At 39.3% G+C, this 13,844-nt stretch overlaps 1 protein-coding gene and 1 long non-coding RNA gene across 2 annotated transcripts in view; one reads left to right on the forward strand and one right to left on the reverse strand.

Annotated features, from left to right (window-relative positions):
* Nucleotides 1-2,783: 2,783 nt before the first annotated feature.
* Nucleotides 2,784-6,389, reverse strand: LOC109255398 (uncharacterized). The gene is made up of 2 exons (XR_002075216.2): nt 5,996-6,389; nt 2,784-5,452 (listed from the first exon to the last, which is right to left on the reverse strand). It is a non-coding gene; the product is annotated as an uncharacterized LOC109255398 (long non-coding RNA).
* A 106-nt stretch (nt 6,390-6,495) lies between these two features.
* Nucleotides 6,496-13,844, forward strand: part of ATAD1 (ATPase family AAA domain containing 1) — a 73,377-nt gene continuing 66,028 nt past the window's right edge. Inside the window, exon 1 of the mRNA XM_019430041.2 lies at nt 6,496-6,584. Within this exon, the coding sequence (XP_019285586.1) occupies nt 6,562-6,584 (23 nt within the window). The 5' untranslated portion in view covers nt 6,496-6,561. The remainder of the gene's footprint in view (nt 6,585-13,844) is intronic.

Here is a 13,844-nt window from a genome sequence, read left to right on the forward strand (position 1 = left end):
ACTGCTGAGAAGCCACCCAGGACGCGGTATTCAGTTACCACAGCCCAAATGGACCAAGTCACCCTCTTCCTCCCATCCTTCCCCCCTCCTTGCCCTGCCCTCTTTCTTGCCATTCTCCTCCCTCGTATTCCCATTTTCCTTGTACATTTCAAGGTACCTGTACATTTCCACGTTCCCCTGATTAATACACTGGCACGGCCAGGAGACAGGTGGGAAGGTGACGTCTGCCGTGCTGCCAGGGCCCACACGGCTCCAAGGGCCGTACCTCCCACGGCACATGATACTTCTGCCTCATGCCTTTGGATTTTCAGCCACAGGAATACAGACAGTACCCTTAATTTCATCTTTTCCACCTAACCTAGCAGCCCAATGGCGGGGGGCACTAATTTCCCTGGTTCCACTTCGTGACAAAATATAGCAGTTCTAGATCCTATGCCTCACAGTCTTCTCGTTAACGCGTTTTAGGATTAAGAAGTTCGAAAGGTACTCTCATTGTGATTTAGATTTTTCTATCTTGTAGCAACTTCAGAAAGAATACCATAAAAACACCTAATGTTGTCAGACCTAACCTAGAAGGGAAATTTTATCTTTTGTAAAAACAACAGATAAACAGTTTTCTTTGGTAGATTTTTGCTAATTAATTGTACTTAAATATGTTGCATTTTTTAGAAGATGTACAGGTTTTACATTTCAGGAAACTCTAGAGGAAAAGGGAGTTCATAAGAAAAAGGTCTAAGAAGAAAACAAACAAACAAACAGATCCTTATTTACTTAGCTCTGAGACTGAAGTCTTATGTGAAAGTTCTTTCCTGGATGTAGTACCTTTGCCCTGGCTGTCTCCCAGAGTGAGGTCCCGGGCCCCTGGCTGCTAGAGCTCATGGGACCACCCCCTTCCTAGGCCACCTGTTGAACTAAGTAGAAGAGAGGCCTTAATTAAGATGTACCTTATGAGTAATGCGTTCTTGTGGGCTTGCTGTTAAACGTTTTATTCTTTTATTATTAGGTCTTTATAAAGATTTTTAAAATAACTTGTAACTGCAAAATAAGACTGTCTGCATTTCAAATCCTGTTTATTTTACAATGTGGAGGCATTTGTCCTATTAACTGGGCAGCCTTTCCTTATGATGTGAATCTGGCACATTAAATCTTCTGTTTTTAAAGTAGAATTCTCCTGCCTGAGGACGGCCATCATTCTATTTTCAAAATGTACTGTCCTTTTAATAATATCCAGAAATTAGCCAACCAGAAAATTTTGCCCTAAGAATAGGCTATGTTACCTTGGTGGCTTACTTGACTTGGGTTTGCTGTGAGATGCTAGGTCAAGCCATCCTGACCTCCAGTTCTCCCAAAATGCACAAAATATTTTTAATAACCTTCTCCACTAGACATCTGTTTATTTTGCAATGAACAATTAAAGGCATTTCTGCTTCAGGGCACAGAGCGCAAACCAAGTACAGTGCTGTTTTTGTCCCACCTCAGTTGATGTAGACTAAGGACGCCCTTTAAAAGAAAGAAAGTTATGAATAAAAATAGGGTGTCACAAAGCAAATCATAGAAACGGATGAAGAGTCTCATCGAATTCTGGTGCGTACCACTCGTCGGCCACCAGCTGTTTGAATCCAATGACCATGGGATTTTCCTAAAGTTAGAAAACTCCTTTGACTCACATATGGGGACCTTCAGAGGGGACTTCTCCTGAATCCTTGGGAGGCAGAGCCATGTCCTCAGCGACGTGGGTTCGATGAACCGGCCACACAGCTTAAGAGATAGCAATTCCGGTGCTGGGTATCAACCTTGGAGTAGGAGCTTCAAACTAGAGAACGGAGGCCCGCAGCCAGTTTTCAGCGGGTAATTCCAGACCTTTATCTTCCATGTACGCTCGGCCTACAGCTGAACTCCCTGAGAACCAGTGTAGTTAGGTGGCCCCCGTGGTTCCTAGTCCCTACCTCCCCTTCATAGAGGCCCTTTCTCCACTTTAAAACAGAAAGGGATACCGGTCTCCATGTGAATGCTAAACGATATATTGCCCCAAAGGCAAAAACCTGAAAGGAGCTAGAGATAACCTGAAACAATGATATTAACGTTGAGAAGCTGAATGAGTTTACCGACTAACAAACACTTTTCAATGTTAGCCTAACATTACCTGTTTCCTAGTGAACTGACAGAAGACCCGTGCAAAGTGTTCACTGATAAATCGTTAAAAATAAGACCACTAAGTGATGTGTGGCATATAATTTGGAAAGCTTTCAAATAAATGAGCAACGTCACCTACACAATTTATTCCAATGGCCATCTACTTATTTATGTGAACAATATTCCTCAGTGTTTACAATATGAAAAGCAAAACCTGGGGATAAACTGATGCTGACCCTGTCTCCTTCTAGAAATAAGTAAAATTCATTCATGATCTACAAATGAATTTCTTAGTGGGGGATGGGCCAGATGGGTGAGTGGCATTAAGGAGGGCACTTGTGATGAGCAGTGGGTGTCATATGTAAGTGATGAATCACTGGGCTCTACTCCTGAAACCAATATTGCACAATATTCTACTCCGGAAACCAATATAACTAACTAGAAGTTAAATAAACACTTGAAACTAACTAAATAAATAAATACATAAATAAACAAATGTAAATAAGAGCATTGCACAAATAGGCATATTTAGAATCTTCTCAGGAGATGAAATGGTAAACTTTGGCCTCAGAAAAATAAATACATCAATTAATTAATTAGTTAGTTGGTTAATTAATTAATCAGAAGAAGGAAAAAATCAATTTTTAAAGCTCTGTTAACTTATGTTTAATAATTATTAACCTTTAAAAGCACTTTATTGTAGGGAGGGGGACAAAACATAAAAGACTCTTAAATATGGAGAACAAACAGAGGGTTACTAGAGGGACTGTGGGAGGGAGGATGGGCTAAATGGGTAAGAGGCATTAAGGAATCTATTCCTGAAATCATTGTTGCACTCTATGCTAACTAATTTGGATGTAAATTTAAAAAAATAAAATAAAATAAAATAAAATAAAAGCACTTCATTGGTCAAATATGAACTAAAAATAATGATGATTCAGAAAAAACCTTAACCATTAGCAGTATTATGGTCAAGGAAAGTTAATGTAATTTAATTTAAAATTTATATATACGTTGTGTTGTAGGGAAATATGGTAAGTGACCAATAAAAAACATTCACATATAATGTGTAATACATTCAGATAAAAATCTGTAGAATTTTAGCAGTAGAAAGAAAATTCAAGCGCAGAAAGAAAAAGAAGTGATGTAAAATTTCCCACTGTAAGAGACCTTGTTCATACTGTTAATATTTGATGGATAATAGCATCAAATCACTCAACTGGAGTATTTACACTCAACTGGGTACACTGAAGAATCCTACTTTTAAATGCTAATGTTTACATCACAAGGAAATTAATTCCTTCGCAACTACTGAAAGTTATGTCGTCTCCTTCTGTTTAGAAAAATCTATGTAAATATATGAATAGTTTCAAAATTAAATCCGATTTTCCAACTGACCACAATATAAAATTACTGACGACAAAAAACAGGAACAAGAGCAATAATGATATTATCTACCACCAGTTTTTATTACTAACATTTGTTGACAACATTCAGAAATGTCTAATGTTGAAGTCCCGGTAAAAAGTTTAATTCCAATTCTAAATGTATAAGGAGGCAAAGTTTTTCCAAGTTGCGGGGTAAGCTAGCAAGTTTAAAGGCCCCCATCCTACAGGAACGTTCGTATATGTCATACAAACACATACATAGGGATGTGCGCCCAAGTATCTGAAAGAGCAAAAAGTCAGAACCTAAACGTCCATCAGTATGTTCAAGTAAAATGTGATATTTTCATGCAACAGAGTGTTACATACCAGGTTAGAAGGACTAGATTAATTTATCAACATGGGAATATCTCAAAATTTACCAGACTGTAGTTAAATGTCATCCTCAGACTTACAGTGGGTTCATCTTTCTCTCATTTCCTATCCTCCTCACAACAGAGAAACCAGTCCAGGAGGCAGGAGATCCACAGGCTGTGTGACATCATCCAAACCTTGACCCTGGAGCAGAGAACTTTGAATGGGTGTGTAACATGATCATATCGCAGTTACCATCCTGAAGGCTCCACAGTTGTCTGAGGCATTTTAATGACCACCCCCTGCAGGGAGTGGAGGAGGGGTATGAAAAGGGCCAAAGAACCAATCAGAAGGAAAAGAATTTCCCCATCGTCTTTCTGAAATCTCTATTTGCCTGGAAAGAAGTAAGCTATTTAGGGTGGATACAGGAAATAATGATCTTGCATATATCAAATGCTGAGAAAAGCAGAAAGTGACTCCTGGCAAGAAATTAATTTCTGTGATAATAAAATCACAGTTCACGAGTTGGCTTCTGTAAGAATGCAAAATCCATAATGCCTACCAATGACAGTTAACTTCCTTGCCTATTTGCGTGAATGTCGTGCCTCTTTCTGCTTAGAAAAATCTACTTAATGCAACTACGTGGATGGAACTGGAGGGTAATATGCTAAGCGAAATTAGTCAGAGAAAGACAAAAATCATATGACTTCACTGCTATGAGGACTTTAAGAGACAAAACAGATGAACATAAGGGAAGGGAAACAAAAGTAATATAAACACAGGGAGGGGGACAAAACAGAAGAGACTCATAAATATGGAGAACAAACTGAGGGTTACTGGAGGGGTTGTGGGATGGGGAAATGGGCTAAATGGGTAAGGGGCACTAAGGAATCTACTCCTGAAATCATTGTTACACGATATGCTAATTTGGATGTAAATTTTAAAAAATAAAAAATAAAATTTAAAATAAAATAAAAACTGATAAAAGAAAGAAAAATCTACTTAAATATTTGAATATTTTCAAAATTAAGTCCTGTTTTCCAACTGACCACAATATAAAATTAATGACAACAAAAAATGGAGATAAGAGCAATAATGATATGATTTACCACCCCTTATCATTATTAACATTTGTTGGTAACATTTAGCAATCTATAAGGTCATTAAAGGACATCTATATGGTCTGATGAAGACTTCTGGCATCTTCACACTTTTTCTCTTAGGTCTCTGCATATGTGTTTTTATAGGGACAGCCTGGGGTGAGTACTATAATACAAATAATAATGAGTATTTACTGATTACATACTACTGTTAAGTGATCTACACAAATATATCTCCTGTATTTCTTACCACTTGACCCTACCTATCCTGCCTCTTTACCACAAGTACTGAAGTCACCCTTCTCTTATAACAGCTGAGGCCTTATTACCATTTCTACAGTCTTCCACCTTCAGGAATTTTCTCGCTAAGGTCCCCGGTATTCTGCAAGTCCTCTCCCAGCAGATCCATCCTATCATTTTACCAGACATGCCCACACAGGTCCAAACCTCCAGAGCGAAGCAGCCTTCATACAGGTACCCCTACCAAAGCAGAGAGAGGGGAGAAAACAATGTTATTGGACTGACTATATACATTAACCCTGATAATGTATATTGAGAGGAAGATGTAGGGCTGTGGTCCTGGACATAAAATTAAACTGGATTGCCACTGCCAGTAAATATTTCCAGCGTTTTGCTGTGCTTAATTATTTCCTATCATTCCTTAATTCTCTTCGGATCACAGACTGAAGAATTTCTTGAGTCGGATACTCTGGGTGTCAGTTTACAGCAAACACTCAACCTGAGTCACCTTTTGCTTCCCTATACCCCATTCATCGCTGCCTTACCCTAAAAAGGGAGGTACTCAACTATGTATACTCAGACCATAAATTCCTTGCAAGGCTATTACTTGGCAAGTTACTCAATCTCTCTGTTTGCCAGTGTCATCCACCGTACAGTGGGGACAATAATAGTACTGATTCATACGGCTGTTATAAGGACTAAGGGAAGAGAATGTATCTCTCCGAACAAGTCTGACACGTGGTAAACACTAAATGAGCATTCACTGTTAGCTGTTGTTATTACCGAGTGAGGAGATACAGCCTGTTCCTCTGTATCTTCCTTCTGCCATCTCAGACACCTTGCACGCTGTCCGCCATCTGGAAGCTTCCAGTAAATGCCGAATGAATGTCGAACAATTATCAACAAGTGCAAGATGGGAGATGATATGGGAATAAGGATTCCCCCAATCGTTCAGGATGTCCCAATAAATAGTACGTTTAAAAGGATTTTAGGTCTTTTATTCATAGATCTTCTGTCATTCCAATGTTTCAGTCAACAGTTTAAAAAAGCAGCACTGGCCACTGAGTCACTCTAGAGTCTGGACTTGGTAATCAAATGGTCCAATCACACTGACCTGTCACATGCTTCTCTTAAGTCACATGTCCAACATTGTGACATAGCAAGAATGCTCACAAACTCCTTTTTCCACCCATTCAAAGTTCTCTGTGGCAGCAAGACTCAGGAGATGCCACCTCCCCCACGGACTAGATGGCTTCCTGGATAACGTCTCCTACAAACTAGAAGGATGCTAATCCCAGCCCAACTGGGCAAGCAACAAACCCCCCAGGGGCTTCCCGAGAACCTGCCCGATGCGATGCACAGCCCTCAGAAGGTACAGTAACATTCAGAGTCAAAACCTCATCCACACTCTCTAGTTTAAATCCTGACAACTCCTAACTACGTCGCGGTCGTCACTTCAGTGATGCTACTCCCACTCTGCACTGAACTTTCTTGAAGGCTAGAAAACGAACAAAAAAACCCCATCTTGTGTAAACCTCTGTACTTCTCACAATGCCCTGCACAGTTTTTTCCATACCAGACAGACACTCGGTTAAGTATGTATAAAGTCAACGACTGAAAGGCTACGCACTTTTACAAATATACACATAACCATACGAATATAACTTATCGGCTGGGTATAATATAACCCTTAGGTAATAATATTCATACATCACATTACGTTATCATGTCATGTTATGCAAACCTTTTCTGTCAATACTTTGGTGTGGGATATTATCTGGAAAGACCTTAATCACCATTTCTACCTTTTGTTTCCCAAAGGGAACATCAACAGAGGAAGTGTCAGTCTTAGTGAATATCCTGTGCCCTGAGGGTAGGGAGGTGGGGGGTAGGCCCACGAGACCGTTTTAATTACAAACCAAACACAGTAATATACCTTTTCTCAGCTGCGGCACAAATAACCAGAATTCCCGGAACGTGGACACCTACTTCTATCCAAGAGGCTAACTTTTCTCTTTCAAACAAGCTCTGGTGGGATTATTTTTCTCTAATGCTGCTCTTTTGATGTTGTCTAAGATGGAAGTGGCCAAGTCACAACTGGGGTTCAGTTTCGCAAATCCTACGTATTAACTCTGGAATAATGTAACGCTTTGACAAAACTCTAGTGTGGGAGGGGGAAACAAGTGTTCTTATCCTGGAATAAGTCATGGGCTTTTATTTTCAAGGGAGCCCCAGGCGAGTCAAGCCAGGCCTTCTGGCCAGCGGGGCCAGAGTCAAAGCTGGGCGCTGGCCCTGACCCGCAGGACGGTATGGACAGGTGGAGTAGGAGCGGGGGCGGGGCAAGCCCCCCAGGAAGAGACGCAAGCTGGATGAGGGAAAGGCTTTACCCTCAAGGATCCTCAACGATCAGCAGCTCTTCAAAGCCAGCTCTACCGATTAGCACAAGTTCACGGAGGTAGAAGACTGCGGCAAAGGGAAAAGGAAAAGGGAACACCTGAGATGGCTTCTGTTAAGTGAGCAGAGAAGGGTCCCGTGGTTCCTTTCTGCTCCCCACTCAAGTACGGTTTATCCGGCACCTACTCTCGTGTCCTGTGTTTTACCGTGCTGTGTGGGGGAGAAGCGGGGACTGTGGCCTTCTAACCACATGCTCTTTGAAATAAGCTTCTCCAAGGCATGAAATAAATAATAAAAAGAATTGGTCCATGCAGGACGTAGGTCACTTAGCCTTGAGATTATTTACAGTGAAATCTGAAGCAAACTTAGTCAAGGGGACTAGGACCCAAACAATCAAGCAGTAAATTAATTCAAAATGCTGACATACCAGAAAATATATTTGAGGTATTATAACTAAACAATAAAAAGCACTAAAGCTACCAGTCTAGTTTTGGGGAATCGTTTCCTCTGGAAATTCAGCTAAATATAAATTGTTAGCAAACCTTGGGGAAAACATGTTCGGTGGAACTATGCAGAACTACACGGAAAGGCTACGAGTTGGGGAGAGTGACACAATCAAGGTGGAGCGCCATGAATTTTTTTCATGAGTATTTTGGCAAATGTCTTCAATTAGCTTGGATGGCCACAACAAACTACCTTAGGCTGGATGGCTTACACAACAGAAATTTATTTTCTTATAGCTCTGAAGGCTGTGAAATCCAGTATCAAGGTGGTGGCCAACTGAATTCCTGGAGAAGGTGCCCGTCCTGGCCCGGAGATGGCCACCTTCTCTCTGTGACCTCACAGGGCACGGAGGGTGGGAGGGAGAGAGAGCATGACAACAAGTACACGCTGGTGGCCCTTTCTATAAGGACACTAATCCCATCAGAAGGGCTCAATCTCCATGGCCTCATCTAACCCCAATTACCTCCGAAAGGCCCTCTCTCCAACTACCATCATATTGGGGGTTAGGGCTTCAACATATGAATTCTAGAGAGACATGAACATTCAGTCCATGACAGCAAATAAAATATATCATTCCAGCTCTAGGTACAATGGAGTAAGTGCATTCTACCCTTTCTCACTGAATGCTGCTATAAAACCTGATGGAACACATAGAACAGCCATTTGAGGAGTCCATAAATAGAAGCAGGTGAACTGGGAAAGAAGACCAGAATTCGAAGCACCACTGAATCAGCAGTGAATGTTTTCTGTTTTGTTTTTCCCCTGCTAGAACCCCCTGGCCTAGATGTAAAGCAGCCTAAAACTCAGGATGGGCACCAGGGCCCTGAAGAAGCCCTTCAGTTCTGTTCTGGCTCAAGGACCAGGAAAGCATTTCCTAAGGCTCAGAGAGTCTCAGGGAAGCCTGCCATCTTTTGTTCTTTCCTCTGTTCTCTAGTGCCCCGGCCCCGGGAAATCCTGCCACCCCAGCAGTAGCAATGCCTCCAATGGCAGTGGGGGCCCACAGGCACCACCATCTCTGAGGGAGGGAAACCTTCTTCTACAGAGAAGCTGTGGTCCCAGGAGGAGGTACAAATCATAGTCGGTGCTTCCTCTCTGTCCCTCCATTGCTTGGCCCCAGACACGGGCCTATCCCAGGAAGTAGGCTGTGCAACAGCAAAGCTAAAGCACTAGCTTTCTGGATATAGGACTCAAAGAGGAAGTCCAGGGAGCCGGCAAGTACCAGAGATTATGGAGAAGGAGAAACTCAGGAAAGTTAACAGGTAAAGCTGATTAGAGACTCTTAGGCTCCCCCTCAGGCTACACAAGGACAGAACAGACCTAGACAGCACAGCGAAGACTCTGGGACTGAACTGAAGGACAGACCACCACACGTGTCCCAGATTGTGGCACACACGGAAGACAGATCCAAATAGCACTGCAAATGCTTTGAAAACAGAATTGACATGGAAACTACAAAATAGTGGTTAGAATTTGTAGCCTGAACCCAACCACCTCTATTGCCTGCTAGAACAAAAATATTAATATCCTGCACAGGATTTAAACAAAACCTAGAGACTTATGATATTCTAATGTTTTTTTCAATTTTTTTTAATGTTTATTTATTTTTGAGAGAGAGAGAGAGACAGACAGACAGAGTGTGAGCAGGGTAGGGACAGGGGGAGAAGGAGACACAGAATCCAAAGTAGGCTCCAGGGTCCCAGCTGTCAGCACAGAGCCCAACACAGGGATCGAAGCCATGAACTGTGAGATCATGACCTGAGCCAAAGTCAGATGCTTAACCAACTGAGCCATCCAGGCACCCCCAAGAGTCTTATAATATTCTTGGGGCGCCTGGGTGGTTCAGTCAGTTAAGTGTCCGGCTTCAGCTCAGGTCATGATCTTGCAGTTCATGGGTTTAAGCCCCATGTCAGGCCCTGTGCTGACAGCTCAGCGCCTGGATCCTGCTTCAGATTCTGTGTCTCCCTCTCTGTGTCCATTCCCTGCTCATGCTCTGTCTCTCTCTCAAAAAAAAAAAAAAAAAAAAAAAAAAAAATTAAAAGAAAAATTTTTAAATAAAAAAAAATCTTCTAAATGTCTGCAATACAATTCAAAATTATTCAGCATACACAGAACCAGGAAAATCTCAACTCACATGTGAAAAGACAGTAACAGGGGACAATGCGGACATGATGTAGATGTTGGGATTAGATAACCAAGGCTGTAAAGCAGTTATTATAAAAGTGTACCAAGGAGTAAGGGGAGGGGCACTAGGTGGTTCAGTTGGTTGATTCTCTGACTCTTTATTTCAGCTCAGGTCATGATCTCACAGTTTGTGAGATTGAGCCCCATATTGGGCTCTGCACAGATAGCACACAACCTACTTGGGATTCTCTTACCCTCTCTCTCTGCTCCCCCCCCCAAAAAAAATAAATAAATAAACATTTTTAAAAAAGGAGAGGAAATACCCTTGAATACAAACACTGAAGATATAAACAACAGAACTGAATTTTATAACTGAAAAATACAATAACCAAAATAAACTCCGTAGATGGACTCAATCACAGAACAGAGATGACACAGGAAAGCATCAGAGAATTTGAAGATAACTCAACAGAAATTATTCAATTTGAACGATGAAGAGAAAAATAATGGGAAAAAAATGAACAGTGCATCAGGGACCAATGTAACAAAACTGAAAGATCTAATATTTACGTTACTGGAGATCTAGAAGAGGAATAGAAAGAATACAATGCAGTTAAGACATATTGGAAAAGATAATTAAAAATTTTCTGAATTTTGTAAAAAACAGAAACATACAGAGTCAAGAAGCTCAGTGAACTCTGAACATGATAAACCCAAAGAAATGCATGCCCAAACATAGTATAATCAAACTGCTGATAATTGAAGACAAACAAAAAGAATCATGGAAGCAGGCAGAAAAAAAAAAAGAGGCATTATTTGCAAGGCAACAACTCAATGACTGTACGTTTCTCATCAGAAACTATGGAGGGTAGCATAAAATGGAACAGCTTAAAGTGCTGGAAAAATAAAAACCAACCCTTCAACCCAGAGTTCAAAATCCAGGAAAAATATTCTTCATAAATGAAGTTGAAACAAACACATTCTCAGGGAAGGAAAACAAAGAGAATTCATTGCCACCAGACCTGTTCTAAAGAACTGCTAACGGAAGTTCTTAGAAGGGAAATTATACCATGAGGAAACCAGGAACATTGGGAATGGATGAGGAACAACAGAAATCGTAAATATCTAGGTAAACATAATAGGCTATTCTTCTCTTGAGTTCCTTAAAATACAGTTCATGTTTGAAAGCAAAAGTGTCTTATTGAACTTTCAACCTACGTAAATGCAATACATAAGACAATTGTAAAATAGAGCGTAAAGAGATCTAAGTGAAATAATGGTAAGACTTCCACATTCCACTTGAAATGAATGGTAACATATATTGATTCCACATAGATTGCGGAAAATCAAACATTTATATTTTAATCCCAAGAGCAACCATTAGGGCTTTTTTTTTTTTTTACAAAGATATATAGTGAAAAACACAATAGATAAAAGAGAATACTAACAAAAATTCTATGTCCCAAAATAAGGCAGGAAAGAGAAAACAGAAATGAGGGGGAAAATTCAAAAAAGGAAACCAACAAAAAACAAATATATCAAAGAGCCAAATATATCAAGAATTGCATTAACTGGAAATGGTCTTAAATATGACAATTAAAACACACAAAGTGGCAGAATGGATACAAAGAACATCTGAATTCAAATAAAATAAAAGGTTAAAATAAAAGGTTAAAAATAAAAGGATGGAAGAATATATGCTATATGAGCACGAATCAAAACAAAGTGGAGCAGCTATATTAACATCAAAGTAGACTAAAGAGCAAAAATAAACCAAAATTATCAAAAGTTGGAGCATTACCAAATGCATGAATCAAAAACTAAAAGAACCGAAAGGAGAAACAGACACAACTACAATTACATTTGGAGATTTCAACGCTCCTCTCTCAGCAATGGACAGAACTAGTAAACAAAGTTGGCAAGGATATAGAAGAACCGAACAACACCACCAACCCAACTAGATTCAACAGATATTTACAGATTACTCCACCCAACAATAGCAGATCATTTCAAATGTATGTGGAATGTTCGCCAAGACTGACAATATCCTGGATCATAACACCAGCCCAAAAAATATGTGAAAGAATTGTAATCACACCAATTATGCTCTCCAATCATAATGGATTTAAATTAGGATTAAATAACAGGAAAAATGAAAAGAAAATCTAACATGTATAAACGACACCCTTGTAAATAACTTATGGTCAAAGAGAAGTCAAAAGAGAAAGGTAAAAATATTTTGAACTGAATAAAAATGAAAACACAACATGTCAAAATTTGTAGGCTTCAGCTAAAGCAGTGCAAGAGGGAAATTTACAGCATTAAATGCTTAGATTTAAAAAAGAAGGAAGGTGTCAAATTACTGATCTTAAAAACACAAACAAACAAACAAAAACAAAAGCCAAAAAAGAGCAAAATAAACCTAAGACAAGCAGAAGGAAGGAAATAAAAAAGCTAGGGGCAGAAATAAATGAAATTGAAAAAAAATTAATAGAGAAAAGTAATGAAAAACTGATCCCTTAAGATAAGTGAAATTTATAAATCTGAACAAAGAACAAATACAAATGACCAATATCAGGAGTCAAAAAGAGGATATCACTACAGAACCTGATATAACAAGGGAATGCAAAAAGCAACTCTAAACACATAAATATGACCTAGGTAGAATTAACAAGTTCTTGAGAGCAAACTACTAAAATTCATCAGAGAGAAAATAGACAACCTAAAGAATCCTGTAACTATACATTTTTTAAAAACCTTCCAAAATAATTTTCCAGACCTAGACAGTTACACTGTAGAATTCTACTAAACATATAAAGATGAACTACCACTTTAACACAAACTATTCCAAAAACAGAAGAGGAGGGAATGCTTCCCAAGTCATGTTTATAAAATTGACATTACCCAGATATGAAAGCCAAACAAAGTTGATAAAAAAAAAACCAAACAACAAACAAAACAAAAACAAACAAAAACTATAGGTTAATATCTCTTATAAACATTGATATAAAAAATCAGGGAAAACCTTAACAAATTGAACACCTAAGTATTTTTTTAATTATACACTACCACAACCAAGCAGAGCTTATCCTGAAAAGTCAAGGCTGCTTCAGTATTTTAAAAAAATCAATGTAATCTACTTTATTAGTAGACTAAAGAAGAAAAGCTACATAATCATGTCAGCTGATAAAGAAATAGCACTTGAAAAAATTCAATATCCATTCAAGATAAAATAAAAAAGTCAGCTAACTAAGAAAGAAGGGGGCTCCCTCAACCTCATTAAAGTTCATGTACAAAAAGCTAACAACTAATATCATACTTAGCGATGAAAAACTGACCGCTTTCCCCTTCAGATCAGGAACAAGACAAAGATGTCCCCTCTCACCATCGCTATTTAATGCTCTACTAGAACTCCTAGCCAGTATAATAAGGCCAGAATAAGAGATAAAAGGTATAAACATTTGAAAAGGGAGAAACGAAAATGTCCCTATTTGCAGATGACATAATTGAAACCAAAAGAAGTGACCAAAGAAACCTCCCCCTTGAACTGAGTAAAGTTAAGGTCACAGGACATAAGGTAAAACACAAAAATAATCTTATCTGCATACCAGCG

The sequence above is a fragment of the Panthera pardus genome, unplaced genomic scaffold (genome assembly GCF_024362965.1).
Source record: "Panthera pardus isolate Hobbes unplaced genomic scaffold, ASM2436296v1 HiC_scaffold_22, whole genome shotgun sequence".
Taxonomy (NCBI): Eukaryota; Metazoa; Chordata; class Mammalia; order Carnivora; family Felidae; genus Panthera; species Panthera pardus.